This window comes from Apus apus, chromosome 10 (assembly GCF_020740795.1).
Source record: "Apus apus isolate bApuApu2 chromosome 10, bApuApu2.pri.cur, whole genome shotgun sequence".
Lineage (NCBI taxonomy): Eukaryota > Metazoa > Chordata > Aves > Apodiformes > Apodidae > Apus > Apus apus.
The window spans coordinates 15322542-15347867 of NC_067291.1; the positions used below are offsets into that span (position 1 = coordinate 15322542).

General features: G+C 44.5%; 1 protein-coding gene across 1 annotated transcript; it reads right to left on the minus strand.

Moving 5' to 3' along the window:
• Window positions 1-1054: 1054 nt before the first annotated feature.
• FAM174B (family with sequence similarity 174 member B) lies at window positions 1055-20296 on the minus strand. The gene is made up of 3 exons (XM_051628546.1): window positions 19872-20296; window positions 11298-11429; window positions 1055-4909 (listed from the first exon to the last, which is right to left on the minus strand). Exons 1-3 carry the CDS (start codon window positions 20159-20161, stop codon window positions 4906-4908), a joined length of 426 nt encoding a protein of 141 aa, XP_051484506.1. The 5' UTR covers window positions 20162-20296; the 3' UTR covers window positions 1055-4905.
• Window positions 20297-25326: the final 5030 nt, after the last annotated feature.

Sequence of the window (25326 nt, forward strand, 5' to 3'; positions counted from 1 at the left end):
TATACCAGGTGTGTGGTCATTAGCTCATCTTCCACTTAGCACCCCATCAGAAAGGTAAGTACACCCAGAGACTGCAGGTGTTGCCTTTTCCTTATATGGCATCTTGACTTCTTCAGCCTGTGCTAAGGGCAGCTTGTCCTATTTAGCCACAGCTGTGTCAGGTTGGGGCCCACCTTGATGGGTCCTGAACTTCCTACACAAGCCAGCTTTGCTGCACAACAGCTGCCCTGTGGCTGAGGCCCGGCAGCATTTGGTGAAGTATTTTGAATTACATTGAGCTTTGCTTTACTGGCAGGACATAATTTAAAAGGCACTGGCTGGACAGCAGCTGCCTTTTGTCTGCAGCAAGGCATTACTCTTAGACTGTTACTGAAGAGATTGAGACATCAAGGCAGAAGCAATCACGTAGGCATGGAGGAGGTCAGAGCCAATTTGTGCACAGGGTACTGGATCAGCCTGTGCAGTAGCTGCTCCAGGGTCTAGGAGTGTCTTCAGTCCATGTAGAAATAGTGCAAGAAGAAAAGCACCTTGAGAGTACTGATGAAACCTGTAGGACAACAAACAAGCCTCAGATTGCCCTGATCCTTAACTCAAGCACTTCAGCATCCCACCGTGCCCTGGAAGCCACAAGACAAAACTGCTTCAGAGATGGGGAACTTGATCAAGCAAGACTGAAGTGGAAGAAAGTCTGCTTAATGCTGTGGTATGGCCTGGTTCACGCACCTGGCCTTGGAGTCTGGGGTAACAGGTCTAGAGTTTGTGAGTTCCAAGCTACCAAACACGATTGCAGTAGAAAGTGCTGAGATATTCTCCCTGTTGCAGAAGTTTTTGCCTTTTGAACACAGATATAAGCCTAGCTTCCTGATGGCTGATAGGACTTTTTGTGATTAAATATATTCCTTTATCATGCTGCTACAACCAGTTTCCCCCTTGTCACGCTCTGGTTCAGGAGCATGAGACAAAGGGTGAGGGATCCCACAATTCTCACATTCACCAAACTTCAACATGCAACAGCCCCTTCCCTCCTTAAGCTTAACACAAAACACGAGGGGGATTTCAAGAACATGTTTAATGATGGCAGTTTCTACTGAAATATGAGAAGTCCATTCAAACTCAGCTTACCAATTTTTCTTAAAAAGATGCTTTGGTCACAATGACAAATTCTCATAAACAATTTCTTTAAAAGTTCAAGCAATTGCACAAAACAAAACGTATGGTCCTGATAACTCCTCACACAAGAACTGCAGCAGCAGAAAATCATCTAACAGAAGAAAAAAACCTTAAAGAAAACCACAGCCTGTCACCTTGCAGGGATTATACCATGTACAGTGAATTAGAGGGAACACTTAGGAGCAAAACATTTGAACGCATCAATGCTTGCGTGTTCAAGCTGCATTAGTGCTTGTAGACTCTGACAAGTCAGTTTGGGTTAAGACAAACATTAGGATAGCATTAAGTTAGTGTGCTAAACGAGCATTTGCAGTCACCTCCACATCTTTCAGGGGGAAAAAAGCAAAAGAAAATCCCCCAATACAACGCTATCTGTGTACTTCTAAGTTAATTCTGCAGGCAAGCATGGCACACCAACTTTGGGCATCTCAAGTGTAATCTCCAGTGACAGGGCTCTGGTTGGAGTAAAGAAGCTGCAATTCTGTGCAGAGTTTCTCTCCACAGCATGCACAAATAGGAAAGCCCCTAATTTGCTTGCTCTGTTTGACTCTGCTACCAGTCAGTAGATTTTTTAAGCAGTGAGCAAGCTACAGGCAGACATCTGTAATAACATTTCTCTTTTCATTTTCTGTAACAAAAAAATACGCCTTTAAAAATGCTCTTGAACAAAGCAAGCTTGACTATGCAACACAAAATAGCAGCAGATACTAAGACACATTACAGTCACAATGAGATTAAATCTGCAGGGTAAGATACAGAGAACATTAAGGTAAAACATTCATGTAGTGGTTAATGGCTATTTCTTCTCTGATGAACTCCTAGAACTACCTGAACCAAACAGTCCAAATTATTAAAACTATGTTTTTAAACTACTTCCTACCGTTAAAAAAATATTCATATATATACTATTAGATGAGTCACTTCAAGTGCTCTTAGAATCTTAACTAAATATAGCTATAGAATATTTAACCAGACACTTTAAATCACATACAGCAACTTCTGTAGAGGTAAACATTGCCTCACATTTGCAACAGCAACTGAGTATCAAACAAAGCATTCAGATTGTTTCATGACCATGAGCCACTGGTGAGGTTGACCTTTTATTTCCACCAAGCAGCTGCTGCTTCCCCCTAACAACTTTTTAGCTTACAGCACACACGGATCCTCCCCAAGGAGCCAGAGCACCCCAGCAGCAGCTGGGCACCTCCATCTTCAATATCTTCATTACCTGGTCCCTGTTTACCATTGAGATTTGGCCACATTACAGAAACAGTGGGCTTTTTTGGCCACAAGGGACTGGATGGCCTTTATCAGCCTAACTCAGCAAGTGACCTGAAGTTGTTAGAAAACCTCTTTATTTCAATAGCTGACTCACCCTTGGAATGGAGAACTGTCCTTTATGCACCTTTTCCTCTCATCCCTCTCCTACATAACTTGGTCTCACCTTTCTTTTGTACGAAGAGGAGGTTTCATTCCCTCTCCACCACTCATCCAGATTGTCTGATGCTCAGCCTAATGAGTTTGGCAGAGGAGTGGACATGAACACGTTGCCATGGTGTCTGCTCTGACAGGGCAGCCACCTCACTCCATTGCCTCCCTCTGCAAAAGCAAACAGAAGCTTTTCACCTCTCTCTCCTCTCAGGATTGCCACTCCTCTGACTTCAAAAGGACTCATTCTGCCAAAGAAGTTCAATTCTTGGTCTTCAAAGTACTTTAGTCCTGAAGAGACACTATTTCCTTCAGACTCATCCAGCCTAAGTCTGAAACCCATTTTACCCAGGTTGGGAAAGAGCCTCAGATCTTCTCTCAACCCACAGCACCATTCAAGCTACTGGTCCCTTCAATTCTTCCCAGCCAGAACACAACCAGCTCGGCCCCATCCTCACCTCACAGCTGACATGTTAAATATTGCTTAGTAAAAGTAATACGGAATGACTCAAACTCATTCCATGAATGAAAATAACACAGCACACCTATATTGCCTTGATGACTAACAGTAACACAACAGTCTGCTGTGGGACTTCACCATCCAGGCTGAGTGAGCTGTTTGCAAAGCCTTTGCTGAGTCATGGGGAGGGAAAGCAAGTGGTGTTCCAGGAGCTCCTCTGATGAAAGTGCAAGGAAAAAACAGCAATTCCTCTTCACCTCCTGGCACTGACTGCAGGGCCCAGGGAACCCCCAGAACTGGCACAGGTCATGGTATCGTGACACAGCAGTTCAGTGTTCTCAGCAAGCCCTGAATCCCAATAGGCCTTCAAAAATAAAAACCAAAACCAAAGCCCAGAAATCCCAAAACCGGCAGCTTGCTGCAAGGCTGGTGCTTTGCCAGAAACTCTGCAGTCTCCTTGAGGGGTTGTAACTGCAGGGGGCTGGTAGAGGGTCAAGCGAAGAGCAAGACAATCCTAAAACAACTGGAAAACATGCGCTCCCCAGGAAAAGCAAGGTACCAGCCAGCTTAAAAACCCAAAATAAAATGTGTTAAGGGGTGCAGTAAAGTCTGAACTGCAACTGTGGTTACTTTAAAGGAAAACCACAAAGTAAAGACTAAACCAGTTAGGTTTGCCCTTTCTAATGTTGGCCTGGAAAGCATGCATGCCTGTGGTCTCTTAAACCAAATCCATCCAGATGTGGCAAGCTAATCCTCATAGTGTGATCCCACAGCTCTGACCTCTGCAGCACAAAGCATGGCAGGGAGTGATGGGTAAAAATGCATCCTTGAGTTAAATGGGATTTGTCAAGCAGTTGGTAGGGGAAAACTTCCAGTTTGATACAGATTAAGATCACTTATATGAAGCTTCCATGAAAAATAAGAGGTGTTCTTCCTGCAATCTAATCTTTCCACATGAGGACTTATTTTGCTTAGAAAAAGGGTAATATAGATGAATTGTAGACAAGTTACAGTCAGCACAGGACAGTACAAACACTGTTTTTACTCCCTGTGGAAGGGCAGAAAATTACAAAAATATATCTTCTTTAATCCAGGATTGTTGTGTTTTAGGGCATGCCTGATTCTTCCTGTTTCCCTGTGGTCTCGTTTATTCAAGTTGGTCTGATCAGAGCTCCTCAGGACAATGACAATGTCATCATGAAAGCTTAGTGCAATTGTTGTTTAAAAAATAAAAAAAATCAGTAGCAAGTCAAGAAAATTTTCTACACGAGTCAACCTTTCACACCCCACCCCCCAAAAAATCCTACACTAAACATACACTGTGGCATTCCAGCATGGCTTACATTTTTACCACCTAAATTCATAAATGACTTCCATAAGGCCCAGAAAAATACACTTCTTGATTTTTTTTTTTAAACACATCATCTGTTTAACAATGACCAAAGTTTAACAGTGACTGAAGTACTGAATTAGGGTTTTAGAAAATAAGTCCTTGGAGCAGCTTGGTTTGATCCTCCTTTTCTTGAGCCTTCTGCAAAACTTATTTAGACCATAATGAGCTGCAGGTCAGTACACAGGGCTGCATCTTGTCGTGTTTTAGTGACAATGGAGCCCTCCTAAAGCAGGAGAGAGCTGAATTTGCAAAGAGCTCTAGTCATTCCAACACAGGGAACCAAATGGTGATGTTTTGGTCTGAAGATCCATAGCCTGCTGTACAAACAGCACCTCGAGGAGGTGAGACTTGATTTGGTTGTAACACTGCAGAGATGAAAGTCTCCCATTTCACAGTTACAGCTTCAGCAGGTCCCTCAACAGCAGAATGACATCTTGCAGGGCACCAAGCTGCTTTACCTGGAAAGCAGAAAGAATTATTACAGCTGTAGTTTTGTAATTAAACAGCTTACAGGCAGAGATGAGAACCCACGTGCACAGCGGAAAAAAAACCCCAAAAGCCACAAAGGAAAAGGCACCATTTTTTGCTGTGATTGCCATCAGTTGTCTCCAGCAGTTGATTTCCATGGTGACACTGGACACTGATGTGATGTTAACACCACGCCAGGAGAAGCTAGACCAAGCAAAGAAAAAAGCAGTTACAGCAGACAAAAACCAGATGCTGAGAGATCCTGTGACCAGCCACTGTGCAGGGACTGAGGGAGCATGCACAGTGGGGCTGCTATTGCACTGCACACCAAGCAGCTTTTTTCACACCAGTACAGCCTCTTACCAACCAACACACATGGACTATCTTCCTCCCTTCTATAGATTCTCCTCCTGACACCCTACTGCTTTAACTGCTTCAGGGTTAAAAAAAACAGTCTTAATAGGAACTTGTTACACTCCATGAAGGAGGTGAGGGCCCTCCTGTATGAGGGAGTTTAAAATTGACTGAACAAGCCTGGAGAATGTGGTGTGCCCTGTAACAACTGTTACAGCCACATGGAGACAGAACTTGGCCTTCAAAAACCAAACAAAAATTGATTTGGACCATCTCTTTTCTCCCCTGCTATGGACCCACAGGAAACCCTTAGCAGCAGCACCAAAGCTTTGGCAATTTATTGTATTTATAGTAAGCAGCTGACTGTGTTAGAGATTTGCACCCCCCTCCAGATGAGGATGATACCCCTCCATTTATACACAACTTGTCACTGCTGCCTGCTGGAAATCGAAAAATCAATTAAGCTGCTACAAACCCCAGCACAATTCACCTGGCACCATCCAGCACAGCCTACAGCTTCTGCTGGCAAAAGAATCCATTAGAGCTGCTCCCTTGAGAGTCAACACCTTGCTGTAACCAGCAGACAATACCATGCTCCTTTCAGACCTGCACACACAGTCAGGATCTGGAAAGGACATATTCAAAGAGAAGACACCAAAGGTATAACTTGTATTTTACAGAGATTCCCAAAAGACTCAAGCACGTCAAAGGCTGAGCCCTGCAACTGTGATGAAGATGTTTTCCCCCAGTTCAATGCTATCGGTGCCTGAAAGAGGGATGAATCCAGCCTTTACATGTGGTGCACCTTTCCTCCAAAACACCCTGCTAGCTCTTAAAAGCCCTTTAGTCCCGTGATGGTTCAATAAATGTTCCCGTCTTCTTCCCTCTGCCTGACACCGCTCCTTACACATTAATCTCTGTGCTTTCAAGAGCACTTTGGAAGATACATTCCTAAAATTCTTCTGTGTTTTGCTGGTGGTGCTGCTGCTGTTATAGGGAAAAATGACAATCCGTGTGGAAAACAAACTGAGGAATTTCACTTAGCTGACAGGAAGGATGGAGGCTTCAATCTGCTCCAAGAATAACTTTCTTTCAGTACTTACTTAAGAGCCTGACATCAGGGCTGGGACAATTTCAGCTCTGACATTTAAATTTCAAGTTCTTTCCTGACTCTGGGCTCTCATGTGGCACGTACCAACCCGGACTCAAAATACTCTGTGGGGACAATTGTGAAATTCCCCCCGCTGGGCTCAGCAAGCATGGCAGGAGCAGAATGCACTGCCTTCAACAGCTGCAAGTCAGCAGGGAGAGGAGACACTGCTGATATCCCAGATTACTGAAGTGCTTTCAAAGCCTTTCATGTGCAAGGCACCACAGAATTTATTCAGTACTTGTTTTCAGTTTTCTATCGAAGCTGACAAGAAATCCCTCAATGAGCCATGCTAGAGTTAATACGCTTAATAAGCTAATCATTTTTTTACCTTTTCAGGAACTGGCTCTTTTTGCAGCTGTTTTAATCTCTTTCCTCTCGTTCCACAAAACAAGCAGAGTGCTCTGTGATGGGGGATGGATGCTAACACCAGATTGTCGGGGACATCTGCCCATAACCTACTTTACTTCACTCCTCTCAAGTGTCACACAGTGCCAACTGCCTGATGAACCAATGGCTTAGCCTCATCAAGTAGAAGATCACAAAACCTGCAAAATCTCCCCTCACCTTCTTGAAAGAAAGTCCTAAAGGAGCAAGAAGGAGAGGAAAAATCTTCAAATCAAGATCTATTGGCGGGATGAGAAAGAGCACTCTGGAAAATGGGATTTAGCTTTCCACAAACTCATTTTCCAAGATGCACAGCAAGTGTAATCCCATCATAAAACATAAAAAAAAAATATCTGACATCTGAAAAATGATGACCAATACAGTTCATCTGCTCCAAAAATCAATTGGACAGGGATACTTTTCAGCCTTCAGCAACAGAGATTTAACTGGCACTCAAGATACAAAAACCCTTTCCATGTTCAGTTTGCTTTCTTTGTACAGTTCTATAATAATTTCAGAACAATTTCTGAACTTCTTATCAAATGCCTCCTTCAATACCAGCACAAATACATACAGAAAATCATCCTCCATATTAAAAAAAATTGTTTCCATGAAGCTTTTCAAGGATGTGTCAGTATCTAAGTGATTTGGCATCTTTGTGACAATCTTTCATTTAAACTTTCAGTCTCTTGTCACACAGAAATTGTGCTTGCAGGATTAGAGAGGCCATTGTCAGAACTGCTTCCCTGCTACTGAAACGAGATGGCAAAGGGGGAACCTAATCCAGCACACACATGCTTCTGCATTTGTCAGAGGCAGGCAGTGGGTGGTTTTTGCATCCACAAAAAGGACTGTGTTTGGTTAAGATTTTGAAGTGGTCTCATTAGTCTGCTTTGCAGGAAAAAGGTGGTTATTTCTCATTGCTCCCCAGACCAGGGGAACTGGGAAGTAGGATCTCTCAGGAGCCCAAAACCTCAAAGCTGCCTGAAAAAGTAAAATTAAAAAGAAAAAAAGTAACAATCTTCATCCAACAGCCCAATTTACACTGTCTGCTGTTCTTTGGTGCCTCATGTAAGTCTGGAAACAAACGCACACAGGACAAAACATTACAGGAAAGAAAATTAACTGCATGAGAACAATTGGAGAGGTACATGTCGCTTCTCCCCTGTTGCTCCTAGACACCAACTGCCTTTTAATTAGAGTGCTGTTTGCATTACATGGGGGAGAGAGCACAGAATCTCAATTACTCCTCCAAAAGCAAATGCAAGTGCCAGTACAGATCTTTTAAACATGGGAGGGGACCTCGAAACCAACCCAGAGCCTACTCACATCATCCTCAGCAAAAACTTATGCTACAAGGCCAAAACAAGGCTCCATTTATGACCTATATATCAGTCAGAGTAGGCTAATATCAGGGTAATGTACCTAGTCTTATGCACAGAAAGTATCCAATATTATGACATTCCAGGCCAGTTCTTCAGATTTTCCCCTTCTGCTGTGCTGCTGGTAACCTTAGAGATCTGAAAGCATATGATTGTTCTACAGTACATATAATAACACTTGAATTGAATAATGTGTACAGTCCATCACAGCCAACATGTCCCTGCTGCGGTGCTCTTTGGAAAACTGTTTTCCTTTCCACTCCATTCCCCTGCTTTCTCAGAAGCCTGTATTTAAAAAATATTTTTGTTGCCTTTCTAGTGGAAAGCACTGAGCAAACATCACTGCAAATCACAATTTTATGGAGAATGGACTGTTTTCCCCAATGTTTCAGGGCCTTTAAATAAAAAATGAACAGGATAAAAGACTCCAGCTCATTTCATGTGATATTTGGGAGCCAGGGAGACTTTCAAAACTCTAAGTTAACAGCTATAGAAAGCTGGTTTCTGAGGTAGATAGGAGTTTTCCTGACTTAGCAATTAATGAAGACTCTTATAAAACTGTAGTCACTTGCTGAATATCCAAAACAAACCTCTCTCTCCAGCTGTGCAGCCACCTGCATGAGTACAGAACTCCCATTAACCTCTGAGAGGGATAAAGTTACCTTTCCATACCCTGTTTTCCTGGAATCTACACCCAACTGCAAAAATGGCACAAGGCAACTACTTCCTGAATGCCAGTTTTGGAGGTGAGCAGGGTGCTGGGGAAGGAAGCCCAAAAGACGACCTGGTAGAAGTTAGCACACTGACCTGCTCTGGACATGTCTGAGGTGCCCTTTCTGCAGCTCTAGCCCTCTCTTCCCATCTGAACACAAGCACCTATGAAGAAACTCCTGACTGGTTTAACAGGGACATCAATAGTCAAACTCAGCAATTCCAATTTGTAAAGAAGTGTCTTTACTGCTGAGAGGAGATAAGAATTGTTTGGGGACGTAATCTTCAAGCCACACAAAGGAATCAGAGAACTTGATACCTTTTGCAGCAAACGTATCTTCAAAGAAGATTTCTGAAAATCAGTCCTACTGGGGTTGTCTGTAAGATGACCTCACCCTCTAAACTGAGCTAGTTCTCTTTGAGTTTAAAATGTAGATCTGAAACAGCAAGGATTTGAGAAAATGTGGAATATAGTAACTGTTGTACTGTGCCAGAAAGAAGGAATTCCTGCAGCTGAAAATAGGACTGGTTGGCCAAGAGCCAAAAACCCCTATGGCCTCTGAACAGAGCATCACATGAGGTGAAGAGCCACTTGTACTGAGCAGGAACCCAGGAAGACCAAATAACTTCTGTGAAAGCATCGGCACAGTGTGTGCTCCAGGGAAGCAACGTCAGGTAGCATGACTACAGCTCTCACGAGTCAGATGGCTTCCAGCAAGCTCTCTTCTTTCTTTATCTTGCATTTTACTATAAGACATCTTATCCTGAAGCACTGCCACCACTGAAAGTGCTAGTTAAAAGAAAGAGGGGTAGGAGAAACAGGCTGTTAAAGTAAGCCATGGTGAAACAGATCTCTGCACTCTGGGTTTAACTAAGCTTGATCCCAAAGTAAAAACTGCACAAGCTGAAATCACAGAATCACAGAATGTCTCTGGCTGGAAGAGACCTTCAAGATTATCCAGACCAGCCCTAGACCAAACAGCACAAGCTTGCTACTGGACCGTGTCCCTAAGCACCAGGTCCACATGCCATTTAAATGCATCCAGAGATGATGACCCCACCACCTCCCTGGGCAATCTATTTCAATGCCTGACAACCCTTTCAGTGAAAAAATGCTTCGTAATATCAAACCTAAACCTCCCCTGGCACAGCTTGTATCCACGAGTGATGAGTGCAAATGATGAGTGCAAACACAGGGCAGCTACAGAGAATGGCAACAGTCAGGCAAGGACTGATACGAGTCTTCTAATTCAAGAACTAATTATTTACACATAAAGGCACAACTCATAACCTTCATTGTTTCATGGCTTCCAACTATTGCCTGACTTCTCTATAGAAAAAACAGAGTTATTTTGAAAGTGACCAGCAGAGCATGTGACTGTGTGTGCTTTAGATGCTGGCACACGTGCTTAGAGCAAACGAGTTATTCCTCCTTTCCCAAAGTTAGGAGATAGGCAACATGAATAAAGTCTCTAAAATCACCAGTTAGAAATTGCCAAGGTCTGTGTTTTTATAATTAGGAGAGCTTATTTCAGCCAAAGTGAGACAGCTTTTAGAGTAGGCCTTATTTGGATGAGAACACAACTCAAATGCTGTGGATGGCTTGATGCAAATAAAAAACAAGGGATGCAGATACTCTGATGCCATAAATTAATGTGCAACATCTTTATGTGCTGAGTGGTTGCTATAAATCTCAGGCCCGGAATAGGCAGCAAAGGTTTTGGATTGTCACACTGTTTCTATCTCAAAAAGATGAACACATTTAAAGAAAGTTTGTTGTTAAGGGATAACTGCTAACAATATCAGCAGGGGACCACAGACCTCTCTTTGCCACAGAACAACATGAGAGCGTGCTGGTGCAAATCCAGAGGTGATGGAGATAGATTCACCACCTCCAAGGCTCATGGAAAAGCAGTGCCTGAAAAGGCAATCCTTGATCCACAGCTCTCCATCCAGCCTGTGCGTAGACAGGGAGAGCGCAGAGGAACGACAGCTCACAGCTGCCCAGGAGGGGAACCTCAGCCTGTTAAACCTTGCTAGCAATTTAGGGCACTGGGGTTGGACTAGATCTCCAGAGGTCCCTTCCAACCCCTAATATTCTGTGATTCTGTCATTCTGTATCCCACTGTGCTGAGTTGCAGAGGAAATAGGAGGGCAGATAGCCTGGGAATAACAATGTGGTTATTACAAGAGCAGGAGAGAACAGAGCAACGGGGGCTGAGAAAGCAGGCAGAGGGACTGGACTAAAAAGGACAGTGATAATACCTGGGTAAAGTGAAAAGGAGACTGTGACTGCCTCAACTCTGCCAAGCTGGCCCAGCAGAGAAAAAGAGAGCTGTCTTCACTGATAAGAGCTCACTGAGGAGGTCTAACCAGACAGGCTCGCAGCAGTACCTGTATTTCACGTCAAACACTGTTGAGTCTTCATCCTCATCATCTTCTTCATTCAGAGGAGCCATTTCTACTCGCTCAGCTGGAGTGGTGATTATGTCATACTTCCTGGTCTTCTTAATCCTCTTGCCAGACCTGAAACACAGAGGTGGGGAGGGAAGCATCATCTTTATACAGGATTCCTTGGAGAGGCTGAAGCTTTTCCTACCAACACTGAGTCACTGACCTGTTTGACTCAGACCTCCCCAGACATGAAGGCTGTGGAAGCAGCCTTGTGTTCCTTCCCACTGCCTTTCCAAGGCCACCAGTTGGGCCCACCAGTGTAGAACAGTTTTTTGTCAACTCCAATCCAGGTAAATGTCAGTCTTCCAGCTGCTGACAAACCAGAGATCCTCTGGCATCCAGGGCAGGCACAAGAGCACAGCAGCCCACTGTGTCCTCCTGCTGCCACACTCAATAAATGAGACACAAGCTTAATCAGCTGAAGCAGCCAATGGGAACACATTTAGATGAGAAAGCCTAGGTTAAGCCCTGCTGAGACAGGGGAATGCTATGGGCAGGATTATAAGGAGCAGAGAGGTGGTGATGTTTGGCTATAAACAGACTTCCTGCTCTCTTTTCTTGCCATCAGGCCAAGCTCAGGACTCCCACAGCAATAACCTTGAGCCTCATCTGAGGAGTTTTGTGTTCAATGCTGCTTCAGTGCTACAAAAAATAACAAACAACTATTCAAAGCTAACTGTACCTACCACCTCTTCTCCTACAGATGCCAGCCTTACTTTCCTTTTGAGACAGAGATGCTCAAGCACTTGCTTGAGAGATCTAATGTCTAATACTTATTTTCAATTGAACAAACACTTGGCGCATGGCTTCTCAACTCATTCTCTGCCTCTAGCTTGAACTTGCATGGGTCCTTTTTACTTCACCTCCTCCTTTCATGAATATTGGGAGGGTCACACTGCTCATGCATGAATCCAGTTTTGTGATTATACATTAAATATGGTGCTAATGTGTACAGCTAGCCTCCAGGGAGAAAAGTGCATTTTTTTTTTATTAACAAACTGCAAAATATTCCCCTTCACCTTTTATAAAACAAAACTGGCAACTGGCAAGCATAAGAATGGAGCTGCTGCAGGCACAAGTAAGCAGCCCCTGATTTTTGGTAATGACAACAACTGCTCTGAGCAGACAGCATGTCATGAGTACACTTTCACTGTCAAGAAGTCTTGCCCTGGCACGTCATGCAAGGTTTGCCAGATGACATGGACATTATTACATCAAGAACAGATGCCTTTTAAAGAGTTTCACAGTGGCAAGAACCAGGGTGTGAGCGTAACAGAGAGATTGGGACTCAAGCCCTGCATTTGCATCTCCACCACACTGGTCCTTTCCAGGCTTAAGAACAGCTCTGATGTGGAAGTCTCAGTGCCTCTGCCTGGCATTGCTTTGGGGCAGTAGTTCAAAGCAGAACAAACAGGACCCAGCCCTTGGGACGGAGCAGTTTGCATTTCCTCCCTGTTCTGAAGGCTAAGGTTGCATCAGAAGAGAGAAGAAAGTTGTCTCCTGACATCTAATCTTTACACCAATCCGTGTCGCTGTGTCACGCAGAGCACAAGGTGGTTTGTTCTATTACTGCTATTGTTGCAACAAGCAATTTTATTTTCAATACAGTAGGGCTCTTAACACATACACTTGAAAATCCTTTAGAAAACACTTCTCTGTATTATTCTGCTTCTCAGCCAAGCCCTAACAGCAAAGTGATGCAGGGAGGTCTCATCTTACAAGTAACGCATTGCTTTTACAAGCAACATTTAGTCACACAAGGAAACCTAAACATAGACCAAAACTAACCTGTGCCTACTTGTCAGAACAAACCAAGCACCACCTCACCACTGTGCCTTAGACATACAGTTTGCAGGGGGTTTCCATAGGATCACTCATTTAAGACTCCACATGAGGCCCACTGTATTGAGAGACATCCTCTCTCATTCGCCCCATTAAAAAACATAACTTGTTCTACAGAGTTCATCTTAGAACAGTTAATATTGGAGTGTCTGAAGCAATTACTACAGAACAGGTATTTTTAGAAATGGAAAACGAGAACCCTTTAGCCTCCAGCAATTAGTCTATTTGGGCTACACTTTTAAGAGGACCTGAAGCAGAACTCGCTGCACAGTCATCTATTAATCCTCCACAACCCTCACTTAACCACAGTGCTCATTTAGAAAACAGAGGCAGCTCATTTTGCTCCTGTTTTTTGGCTAATCTCCTATCACTGTTTCTTTGCCATTGGCAGAGCAAAAGAGCCTTTCCTTGCCTCTTCTTCCTCAATTAATGCTACACCAGATTACCTAGCTGATTTGTTATTAATCTGTACTTTTCAGCAGTCTGTTTTCTCACACTTGCTCATTTGAATGACTCCCCTAGGCTTCATAAATAGTGGAAGAATTATCCGAGCTAACTTTGAAGGGAAGCCTTGGGAGTGTCCCTGCCCGCACGCAAAACAAGCCTTCCCATCAGGAAACCACTGCTCATTAAAACTCCTGAACCTCAGTAGGATCCCTGTAATCATCAGTGACAAGGCAAAAGGAAAAGCACTTTATCCACCAGGTGGGACCAAGCAACATCTTTTGTTTGCAGACAGACAGCAGGGTCAGAGGAATAGCACAGGGCTGGAACTACAGAATATAAATGTTCCGTGAACTCTATAGACCGCCTGGGTAGGATCAGGACACTTTAACCTTCACGGACAAAGAGAGGATCTCCTTTCCAGCCACATTTGTTTTGAGTGGGTTTTTTAAGGCAAACAAGAAGTGTGCTGGAAGCTGTGGTCAGAGTGTGCCACTTGCAGAACAACAAGCTGAAACACTCCTCCAGTGGATAACCAAGGTAGAAGCAGTACTTGGTATTTCAGCACAGAAAACTGTCTTCCACTTAAAAAGAAAAAAACAAAAAAAACACATTACTTCTGCTGTCTGACTTCAGCCACCTCCTGTAATTAGAAGGGGATGCTACAGGTCTTGCACTGAATCATCATGAGGAGGAAAAAAAAAAGTAAGTTAACTACAGTCAGAGATATTAACCTTTCACTTTAGACCCAGTGCTGCTTCTACCAAAACCAAGTAACAGAAGGCAGGCATAGTACGTGCAGCACTTAATTGAGAGAAGATGAAGAATAACACATTCAGCCTGACACCAGGGCCTGTTTCCAGTTCCTCCTGAGCTGTTTGTCCAGGATGGTTGTTCGCACATGAGTACTGCCCTTGGGCTTCAATGCCTCTGGCACCGTGCACCACACTAAGCTCAGGTCCATCAGAAATCAAGATTTACTCCCCCACCACACCATGCAGGGAGGGATGACACAGAGATGGACTGGAGCAGAACGCTGACTTTGTGTCTCTGTATTTTGACCCGGGGGCTATTTTGATCAAGCACCAGTCATATGCAGCACTTCTTCCTCCTTTCTGAGGCATCATGTGATGAAGTAAATGCTCAAGTCAACTCACTAGTTTGTTTTATTATTTATGCCTCTAATCTATTTTAGTCAGTAACCCTGATATTCAAAGATCATGTTTTTCTTGACCCAGAGGGATGTCTCTGCATTTCTACTCTAGCACCAACATTTCCTGTCAAGAGATCCAGAGGGAGAGGACTATCTCCCTGGGGAAAAACAAACAAACAAACAAACAAAACAACCAAACAAAAAAACCACACCTCCATCCCTTCTTAGCAGAGCACTTATTGGAAGTCTAATAAACCCAGATACAACCTTCCTCCTGCAGCAATGTTCTACCAAGAATGGAATTGGGGCCAGTTTATTTGCTATTAATAGGTTCCCTTACCAGTTAATAAAAAATTATGGAAATATAAACCTGAGGAAACTCTAGACTTATTACCAACTGATGAATTAGATCAGCAATATTTCATTACTGTTGATCTGCCTGGGTAGCTATGGTCTCTGGACAGTGCTGTATATGACCATGTTAAACCACGAAGCTAAATCCTCATGTTTTCTGGATATATATTTTGCTGTAACAAACTGAAGCTGCTGGTTTTTTCTAAAAATCAAATCTTTAAGATGGAATATATACAGCCACAAAGAACAGAATCACCTCCTTGTTTAACTGTGCTGCTAGTAGGAGGGATGGATCAGAGGCTGCTGCTGCTGGGAGTTAACTTCAGGAACACCTAAATGGGACATTTTTGCAGTTCAGTGAAGCAGTGATGTCTGTAAGTAATTAAAATACAGCCACTCACATCTGGTGGTCAGTACCAGTGCCAGATTGCACTTCCAAACACCACAGCACAATATCCTCTGAGATGTGCTTGAGAAGTAACTTTGTTTTATAGGGCAGAGCTATAGAAACTTTTAGGATCTATGCAAACTCTTCAATGTAGTGAATCCTACAAGAAACAGCATTTGTCCTCTCTTGTGACTGTTCACATCAGTGCTGTAAAGAGCCCAACAGAGTACAAGACTGCAATCCCCTCTCCCTTCACTCTGCCAGTTTCTGTCACACCCACACCAGGACAAGCCAGTCTTCTCAAAGACAGGACCTCTGAGACTCAGGGCAAGTGTCACATTCGTAATTCTCTGTGGCCCTAACCAAACTACATGCAGCTTATATGAAGCTTTCAATATGGGTCACAAATCTATGTTTTGGGACTGGTTGTTTTGTTGCTTTGGTTTTTTTCCTTCTCATTTTAATGGTGAGTTTTTCTTTCCTGTACCTGGCAGAGATCTTCTCTTTGCTGTAGTAGTCTGCTTATAATACAATTAATTTTACATCAGTCAAACTGTCTGGGGTTAAGCCTTGGATGGCCCAGAGCAATTGCCAAGTTCATAGAACAATGGGTCTTGTATCCTATGATCATATGCTTGAACCTCTCTCCTCAATCTCAGTAATTTATACCAGTTTTGCAGTTACTGGAAAACTAAGCTTGAAGTGGTATTTGAGGAAGACATCAAAATCAAACAGCAAGCCATTTAACAAAGCAATGAGTTATGATTTAAGCAGGTAGCTTCTCTGTAAAAATCTAGATAAAAAATCATTTCTAGCCTGGGTTCTGTTCATTCAAGAACAGGTCAAGACATGTAGCAAACACCTATAGCACACAGCCTTCTGCAACTAAAGCTTTAGGTTGCTTTCAGCTGGCCCATCTGAGCAGAAGTAACTTAACCAGTTTCCCTAGAAGGCATCCAGTCTGCCAGCACAGGTAGCCACATCTGAAAGAATACGTTTCCTGGGAGGCAATCCCCAGAATTGCTCTGCAATGAAATGAACTGAGCTGCACCAGGAGAGAGAACCAGGGCAGAGTATGGGGGTAAGAGGCAAAATCAAAAACACGGATCAAAGAGTGAATTTAGCCACAAAACCTGTTTACAAGCTGTTGCCAGACACTGTGTTTCTTGGTAATGCATCTCACCCAACTATTTGACTGAGAGTAACATGAAATTGGGTCTGCTGTGGAAATGGTTTTGATTTGGGAGCACGCAGTGCCCAGGGATATAGGAAGGAAACCAAGCATAAAACTGAGCTTAAAAAAACAAAACAAAACAAAACAAAAAACCACCACAACCCAAAAAACCTATTGCAAAGTCTTGGCTGGCCTTCCTGGTCCCTAGTAGCTACAGAGGGAAAGGAAATTCAGACCACTTTGGGTGATACCACATTCTGAATTACAGGATGATCAGAATCAGAACATAACATTCCCAAAAGGAATGGAGAGGAATTTCCGAGCATTGTCTTAAAAACAGAGCTGGAAAGCTGGAGAAATATATCCATCCTTGCTTGAACAAAAAAAAGAAAAATATATACATTAAAAAATATAAAAACGGGCTATAGAAAAATATAGAAAAATAAAAATCCAATGCCTCTGACAAGAATATCTGGCTAGTCACTAGTTTATTTCATCTCTACAACCCATATCTAGAAGGATAATTTATTTCCAGCAACCCAGAGCAATTTCACAGTGAGGGTTTAATCAAAGATTGGATTTCAGCAAAATCTCTTTAATAGGAATCCATGACACTTAATAATAATAATAATAAAAAGGAGCAATGTTTTTGACTAAGTATGAACAAAGCTTTTATTCTGATAGGGAAAATCTTTACATTTATTGAGAGTAAATCCCTTATCTCTTCTGCAACAGAATCTCCTCCAACCTCTGTTGTCAGCTACAAGCACGACACTGTATAAACATACCTGTTGGTATTCTTCTCTCATTTGCAGCTGTTTACAAACAAGTGTTCTGTCAGATAAAGAAACTTACTCAGAAGCCAAAAGCTTCATTTTCCATTTTCCTTACAGGTTCTACTAAAGGTATAGGAGAAATCTCAGAGGGATTTTATTAATTTTTTTTGGTACATATCTTTAATGCTGCATTAACTCTGATTAGTTGCATAATGATGACTTTGGCATGGGAGAATTAATCCATCATTCCCAAGGTGACTTTAACCTGGACCTGGTTTTGCTGATTATGGTATAGAGAAAGGTCTTTCAAGACTATCAGTTTGCTTTCTTTGGCTGGAAATGTTCAGCCTTATGCCAGGTCTCCTTGACACAAGGTCTGGCTTTACACCCAGAAGAAACTGAGGCAGAGGAAACAAACTCTCCAAGATCAGATAGAACTAGAAATATAAACTTTAGTTTTTCATTCTGCACTTCATTATAGACTTTCTAATTCTACCTCATATACCTACTACCAGTTTTACTGTGTTTGTCCATGACAGCTTTATACAACTGCAAAGTGGTTATATTGATTTAAAAAACTTCTTTTTGATATTTTATTGGGTTCTCCCAAACCACCTCACTTTAATGAGCAAATTTATTTGCATCGGTTTTTCCCACCTGCTGCCACATGTAAGAAGAACTTAGTTAAATGTCAATTTATTGAGAAAATACCAGTTCTTATCATTTTGGTCTTTATAATACTACCATTTTGAACGTTGCCCTTTCTACATGGAGTTAATTCAGAAGCAGGAGAAGCAGAGGACTCAGCCAAAGCCATCATGGAAATACAAAGGAGCTGCCTGAAGACAGAACAAGGAAGAATTTGCCAACTCCACTAGTTCAACCACTTCTGTCACCTGAGACGTGGCACACACCTCCTCCCTGCTGCTCCACTCTCACAAGCTTTTTCCTGCTGCCCTTACCTAGAAGTCAGACAGTTGTTAACTGCTGAAAGTTTGCAATCTTCCTGGCAAAGCTGGGCACAAACAGGCAACAACTTCTTGTTTGTAGACTGTGTGAGTCAGGGACAGCCTCTAGTGCACCATGGGGACTCTTCCCACTACGCCGAGATAAATAACAATCACACTAACAGTGCCAAACGGAGCTTTAATATTTACTTTTCTTCTGTTCCGGCAACAAGCCAAGAGGAAGACTGGCTTTCTACAGGGTATGAGTTTCATTTGGTCGTGTCCCTCACAGTCACAGATGTTTCAGTTTCAAGGGCTGCCTGGACAACTCAAGCACATTCCAGCACCAACCCACTTCAGGAGCCTGAAGCACAGTGAGTGAACTGGCCTGCACTGGTTACACCACGTTAAATGGATGAGAGATACGAGCACCGAGCAGATGCAAACCTCTGCCCCGCTTCCTGCTGCTCACCAGCACTTCTCCTGGCTCTGCAACTGACCGGAGTGTCTTCTGTCTGAGCTGGGAGTAGGAGCTTGAGCATCCATCAGCAATATACCTAACTGAACCACCGGGGAGTTTGGTTACATATCACAGCTCCTGTCAAATCAGGGCTGTGGTCTAAACTAACATCTACTTTTGGCTCTGCTGGACCTCCTCAAGCCTATCTGCCCAAACTTCACTTGTCTCTTTTTTACCCAGCCTAAGTTACTACAGAGTCTGTTTCTGCATTATCCCATGGGTGCACAGGACAGGTGTGGTGAGGCTGGGCGGGACCTCTAGAGACCAAGCAGGGCCACCCAAAACCTGCCGCGTTGGGCTTGGAGTATTCTCCACGGATGGAGACCTCACAACCTCCCTGGGCCGCCAAACCCAGTGATTCACCACCTTCACGGCAAAAAAACCCCACATATTTTCATACGTTTAGATGGAGTTTCACAGGTTTTGGCTTGTGCCTGCTCCAGGCCCAGACCATCGCCGTGACCCAACGCCCAGAGCCGGGCCCCATGCACCCCACACCTGAAAAAAAAAGCCACTTGAAATGTGGCGCTTTTTTTTTTCTTTAATCCTGCCCTTTTTTTCTGGGGGAAAACTAGGAGCAGAGGAAAATGCTGGTATTTAAGGCCAGCGACTCCCTTACGACTCCCCAGGAGTTCCAAGAGGTCTTTTACACAGGCCGCTCTTAAAATCGTTATCACCAGGCCAGGAGCTCAGCACCGCCTCTGCTTCCCACCTCTCCGGGGAGGCCGAGCTGCTGACGGGGCTTCACGGCCCCCGGCCTCCCCCAGGGCCCCCCGGCCTCCCCCAGGGCCCCCCGGCCTCCCCCAGGGCCCCCGACCCCCGGCCTCCCCCCTCCTCCGCGGCGAGGGACAAGGGGAAGCCCGAGGCCTGGGCCCCGCAGCGGCACCTGCCGGGGGAGGGCGCGGCCCGGCCCTACCTGAAGACGCGGAGCAGGAGGCAGGCGATGAGGGCGGCCGTCAGGGCGCAGGCCCCGATGACTGCGGCCTTCAGCGCCGAGAGGTCGCGGAGCAGCGCGGGCACGGGGCTGAGCTGGGCCCCGCTGTGGTTCCCGGGGGCTCCGGCCGGTCCGGCGGGCAGGCGGCTGCCGTTCGCTGCCGGGCCCGCTGCCGGCTCCTGGCTGCCGATGGCGCCGGGCGCGGCGGGCAGCAGCAGCACCGGCAGCAGCAGGCAGGCCGAGCACAGCAGCAGCGGGGCGGCGGAGCGCATCCTGCCCGGCTCCGGCCGCCGCCGAGCCCCGGAAGGCAGCGCCGGCCGCTCCGGCCCGGCCCGCCTCCCCGAGAGGCGCCGCCTCCCGCGGCCGGGCCCCGCGGCGGGGCCGGGGCTCGGCGGCTGCGGGGCCGGTTGGTGCCGCGGGCCCCGGCGCCTCCTCCTCCCCCTCGTCCCCGCCCGCCCCGAGCTCCGCCGCCCGCGCCGCTTCCGCGCCAGGAACGGCAGCTTTTAGTTACGGCAGGCAACATCTGCCCAGATGTAACGCGGTGCCAAGGTCCGAACGTGCTGCAGACCCCCCTGGCGCAGCTGCCGAGCCCCAGAATCGATATTCTGCATCAGATGGACTGGGGCGTTTTGCTGCTGGTTGGCCTTTTTTTGTTTGTTTGGGGTTTTTATTTGCCTTTCCGCTGGTCGCCGAAGCTTTGCTTCCAGGATAACTTATGTACCGATATTTCTCATCTTTAAAAACCTTGGAAATCTTAAAATTCATGGAAATCACGGCCACAGTTCTGCAAACCATCCCCGGGTGTGCTGGGCATGCGAATAGGGCCATTGACTAAACCAGGCAGGGAAAACAAATCAGGGAGCAGGGCAGCCCACGCTAGGATGCTGCTCAGGTGTAACTTAGTTTTGCTCCCCGTGGTTTTTATTAGCATGAGCTTCACTGCTGCAAAATAATTGTGTCTGGGGAAAGGGGCATGTTGCCACTGAAATGAAGTGAAATGGAGCAAAGGGGGAAAGAAGAGCTGACCTGCTTTCCTTCCTATTAAACTCCATGCTTCAAGGTTGGCATGGCAGGGTATTAATCTATAGGAATGTGTGACAAAGCTGTGAAAAAGGTTGCAGAGATCTATTCCTGCTGGTAACATCCCGTAGGAAAGATAGCAGTGAAATAATGCATGGTTCATCGACTTTCCCAGCCAATTGGGATGCTGTATCAAATGCCACCCACTCGGTCATAAAAGCATCCTGTGTTTTTTGCAGGAAGTTCATTGTGATGAGGATATCTTGACGTGGACGATGTGCAGAAGGCCCCCTAGACTGTCTGAATTGGTCATTGTTCCAGCTTTATTTCATTGCTTACTTTTGTGTAGTTTCCCAGTTTCCAACATGGGGCCCCAGTTTATTTCTGTTTGGGGAAAAAAAAAAAAAAAAAAAAGAAAAAAAGAAAAAAATCCAGCTGGACAGGAGGTCAAATTGGTGAGGCAGCCTGTTTCCCAAACATTGGTGTGAGCACTGCTCGCATGACTTATTATTTGTAAACACTGACCCTGATGTTGGTCCTGCCTGTTCTGAGATGTTTGCCAGCTGCTGCTTGGCTTCTGTCAGATTTCACTTGGTCATGCCCTGCCCCTCCTCTTGCCGTGCCATGCTTTTCACTGGGTGAAGGAAGAAGAGTGAGGGGCTTCCACAGCGAGAACTGCCTCTGGTTGGTCACAGAGCTTTGGGTCCAAATCCATATGAACTCTTCACCGTTTAAATCAGAGCTCCACAGTGTGGTGGGCAGTCAAAGACACTTTTCACCGTCAAAAACTAATATTCCTGAGTACTGTAGGGGAATCCTGAGTGTGAATCCATTTGGGATTCTGCCTTAAGTGCTGAGCCATCAGAGAGGAGGGATGGGTAAACACAAGATGATGTCCCATGCTGATCCTGAAGTCTGTTCCTTTTGTGTTGTGTTCCTTGGGCAAGGAGAGATGAATGGCAAAGACTCATACTAAGCTTACTCAGAGCTGAGTCCTGCTGGCTTTGCCATGGGGTGACACAGGATGGGTGAGCAGCATAAAATCTTTCTTGAGTATGAAAAATGGACATTGCTGGACCTACAGTTTTCCTGCCATCATCTTTGATCTTACCTTGGCATTGTTGCTGTGGTGCTGGACAGGCAAAGGGGCACTGCAGGCTTTGTAAGCCAAGTCATTTTGTTTTACATACGTTTTTAAATAGAGACACACTCATTCCTGAAATAAATATTCTGCAAATTTGCAACAGGATTTACCGTATTGTATGAACATGTCAGTGTAATTTCCTCTGAAACGCACAGCTTGAAACATCTGTTACTTGACTAGCATAAACTGGGCAGTGGTAGATGCTGGATCTGGCACTTTTGGTTAACTTTTATTGCTACTTTGTTGGGTTTTTTATGTTCCTGTGGCAGATATCACAATCTACTAAGATTTAGGCTGAAAGCCAGCACAGGGAATTAATATCTATTGTCAGTACAGAGTTCCTCTATTTGACAAGGTGCAATTGTACCAGTATGTACAGTGTCAAACATATTCCACACAGTCTAGAAGTGATAAAACTCAAGATTCTTCTGGCTTGTTTCTGATCTCCCTAAGAAGTAAGCTTGTGCTGTTGGGATTTTGGTGCTCAGGTGAGAAGCTGCACAGCAGGAGGAATGAAAGGAAGACATTATCCATGCGCAAAGTGCAATTAATTCCGTTTGTATCCTCTCTCTGTTCCCTGCCTTCTAAGGATCTTATCTATGCCCTCTTCTGCCTGACTCTGAACATAATTTGGTATAACCAGCCTCTCTGTGATAGTGGTTAATTATTTGGATGCATTTTATTGCATTCCTTGCATTCAGTTATTAATTTTCATCAGCAACATCCAGACACACGTGGGGGCAAAGGTATGACTCTGGCAATTGAACCTGTGTAGTCCACGGGTCCCATAATTCATACCTCTGTGTACCTCTTGCAGGAACCCCATGTGTCATTTCCACTGGAAGATGTCAGAGAAATGCAGATGTGACCAAACACAGAGCATTTCAGGGGGACCTGGTGCTGAGATTATTTGTCAGTGGTGCTTGGACCCGCATCTGAAGTGCTCTGAAAAAAGAAAAAGGAAACTTCCTGTTGGCTTAGGTGACCCTTCCATCAAACTCTGCATTGCTTTGAGGAGTTGAGCATTTCCCTGGAGGTGTCTGTGACTTTCTGTGAGGAGATGGAACAGAGCTGCTGGCTGCTACCCTGCAGCATTAGTCCTGTGGCTCACCAAGTGAACCATAAATAATGTCCCCTTCACGTGGACAGCATGGGGTGGGTGGGTGTGCAGCACCCAGCAATTCTGCTGCTCCTTTTGGCAAAGGATTGCCTCCTTCTCTGGCTGCCCTTAAATGCTGCACTTGGTGCCTGGAGGACCTAGATCCAATAGGACATTATATTCCACCACATTGTGCAAGATGCTGAGTAACTGCTCCATTACAATTTAATTTGGTTTTGTTCTTTAATTAGGCCAGACTGGGCTTTTTTCCCATCTGTTCAATACACATCTCAAGTGACTGATTTTTAAGAAAATAGTAACTTAGCTCTAGTCCATTTTTTTCTGAGCTATACAAGGTATTTAGTGTAGTCTGTCCCCCTCCATATGTTAAAAAGGCTGAACCAGTGGAAAATGGCTGAACTTGCTCCAGAACGAGGCATAAAGCCCAGGAGGTAGAGTGAGTTAGCATCTCAGCTAACTTTAGACAACATAAACTGATCCAGCTGTCCTTGCTGTCTTAACTTCCTTGGGAGCCAGAAGAGGGAAAGTTTACCCCAGAAGTGAAAATACTAAACCAGCCTCAAAGAATGCTGTACTGCAAAGGAATCCCAAAACTGTAACGCAGGGGGAAAAGGGCCCTCATCTCAACAAAGGTCATGGAGTAGGATCTTCCAGGTCTTTAACCTTGCAATACAATGCAGCCCTTTAAAGTCTCAGCTTTCAGAATAATGTCGTACTTGCTTTTCATATTAACATTCAAACAAGTGAACAAGCTGTTGGAGCAGAGGAAGCTTGGAAGTATTTTTAGAGTCCCACCCCTAAAAATGCCAATAGAGGGGGAAGCAAGTCATCCAGAATCTCTGTCAAAAGGCAATATGCAAAGGAAATATTTGCAGATTGTTGCTATATAAATAATATGTAAATATTGCTCCTGAATTTTACATTAACTTTGCAATCCTTGCTCCATATTTTCAAGATACTGAGAACTTTCTGAGTAAATTTGTCTGAGGTGAAGAGTCATTAACATGACAGTTTTGAATAACATGATTTGTTTCATGAGGCTTCAGGGTTGTTTTTTTTTGTTTAGGGTTGGTTTGTTGTTGGTTCTTTGTGGGTTTATTTTTTATCTCGTGGCTGCTTTACTGATACTTGATATGTCATTTGCCTAATTTGGGAATCATTCCTGGTGCCTGGCCTGGAATGTGGGATTTTGCAATTCTGTTCTTCAATGACATCATGTGGCTTGTTCTGAACAGAGTGGTAATAAAAAAAGAGCAAGGAGAGTTTACCAGCCCTTCTGTAATAAACATTTTATCTGAATGGTCATCTTTTGGGGATCTGAAATAATTGGTGGGGTTTAGATTTTACCCAGTAAGTAAGTAAGTAAGTAAATAAGTAAGTATGTTTTCCATGTATGTAGGACAAAGAGTCCTGCTTGGATAAGAAGGAAACTATGTCTTGGTTTCATCAACCCTCTTAGTGGTTGATGTAAAAGCCTGACCTCCTGAGAGCTTTGGTAGAGGAACAGGATTTTGAGAAGTTGAGAGAAAATGCATAGTCAGTTAAAAACACAGAAAATACTTGGTTTCCTTTCTGATGTGAGCTTGCTTTTCTTCCCTGGTGCAAACATGAACCATGAAAAGAAGGCTTTGCTGATTGCAGGGGTGGGAGTTGGTGTGGCTTTTCTCCCTGCTGAGCTGTTCCTCCAGCATACACCTGCTCAGTATCATTGTAAGTTTGATCTCTCACCAGCAATTGCACTTTGTGTAGAGGAGCCCGGTGCTGGCTAAATAGAATGAGTGAGAGTGTTTCTCTATGCAGTTGCTTCTGGGAATGGCAGATTTCTGTATTTATGGATGCCTGTTAAAAGAACATCCCCATTTGTGGGGAAGGCTCTTCATGCATTGCTTAGCAATGCATATGAGGCTCAGGCTGCCCTTTCCTTTGTGCTTTCTGATGGCCTCCAGGCAGCACCCAGATGTATTTTTAGCACTCAGAATAGGGGAGAAATTGCAAGAAATTGTGCAGGGAGGAAATAAGCAAAGGAGCTGAAGCTGGCTCAGTCATTGGATTTAGGCAAGCTGGATTTGCAGGAATGAATACGTATTTCTGGGTGAGAAATGGAATGTATACAAAATGAGGCAAACTACTTTCCCAAGGATTTTCTGCAGAAA

Bases quoted from the DNA above. Each gene is read 5' to 3' on its own strand.
- FAM174B (XM_051628546.1), bottom strand. From the start codon at position 20,161: ATGCGCTCCGCCGCCCCGCTGCTGCTGTGCTCGGCCTGCCTGCTGCTG. The intron at 11,430-19,871 runs GTAGGGCCGGGC...TCTGTGTTTCAG, and splicing joins CTCCTGCTCCGCGTCTTCAG to GTCTGGCAAGAGGATTAAGA.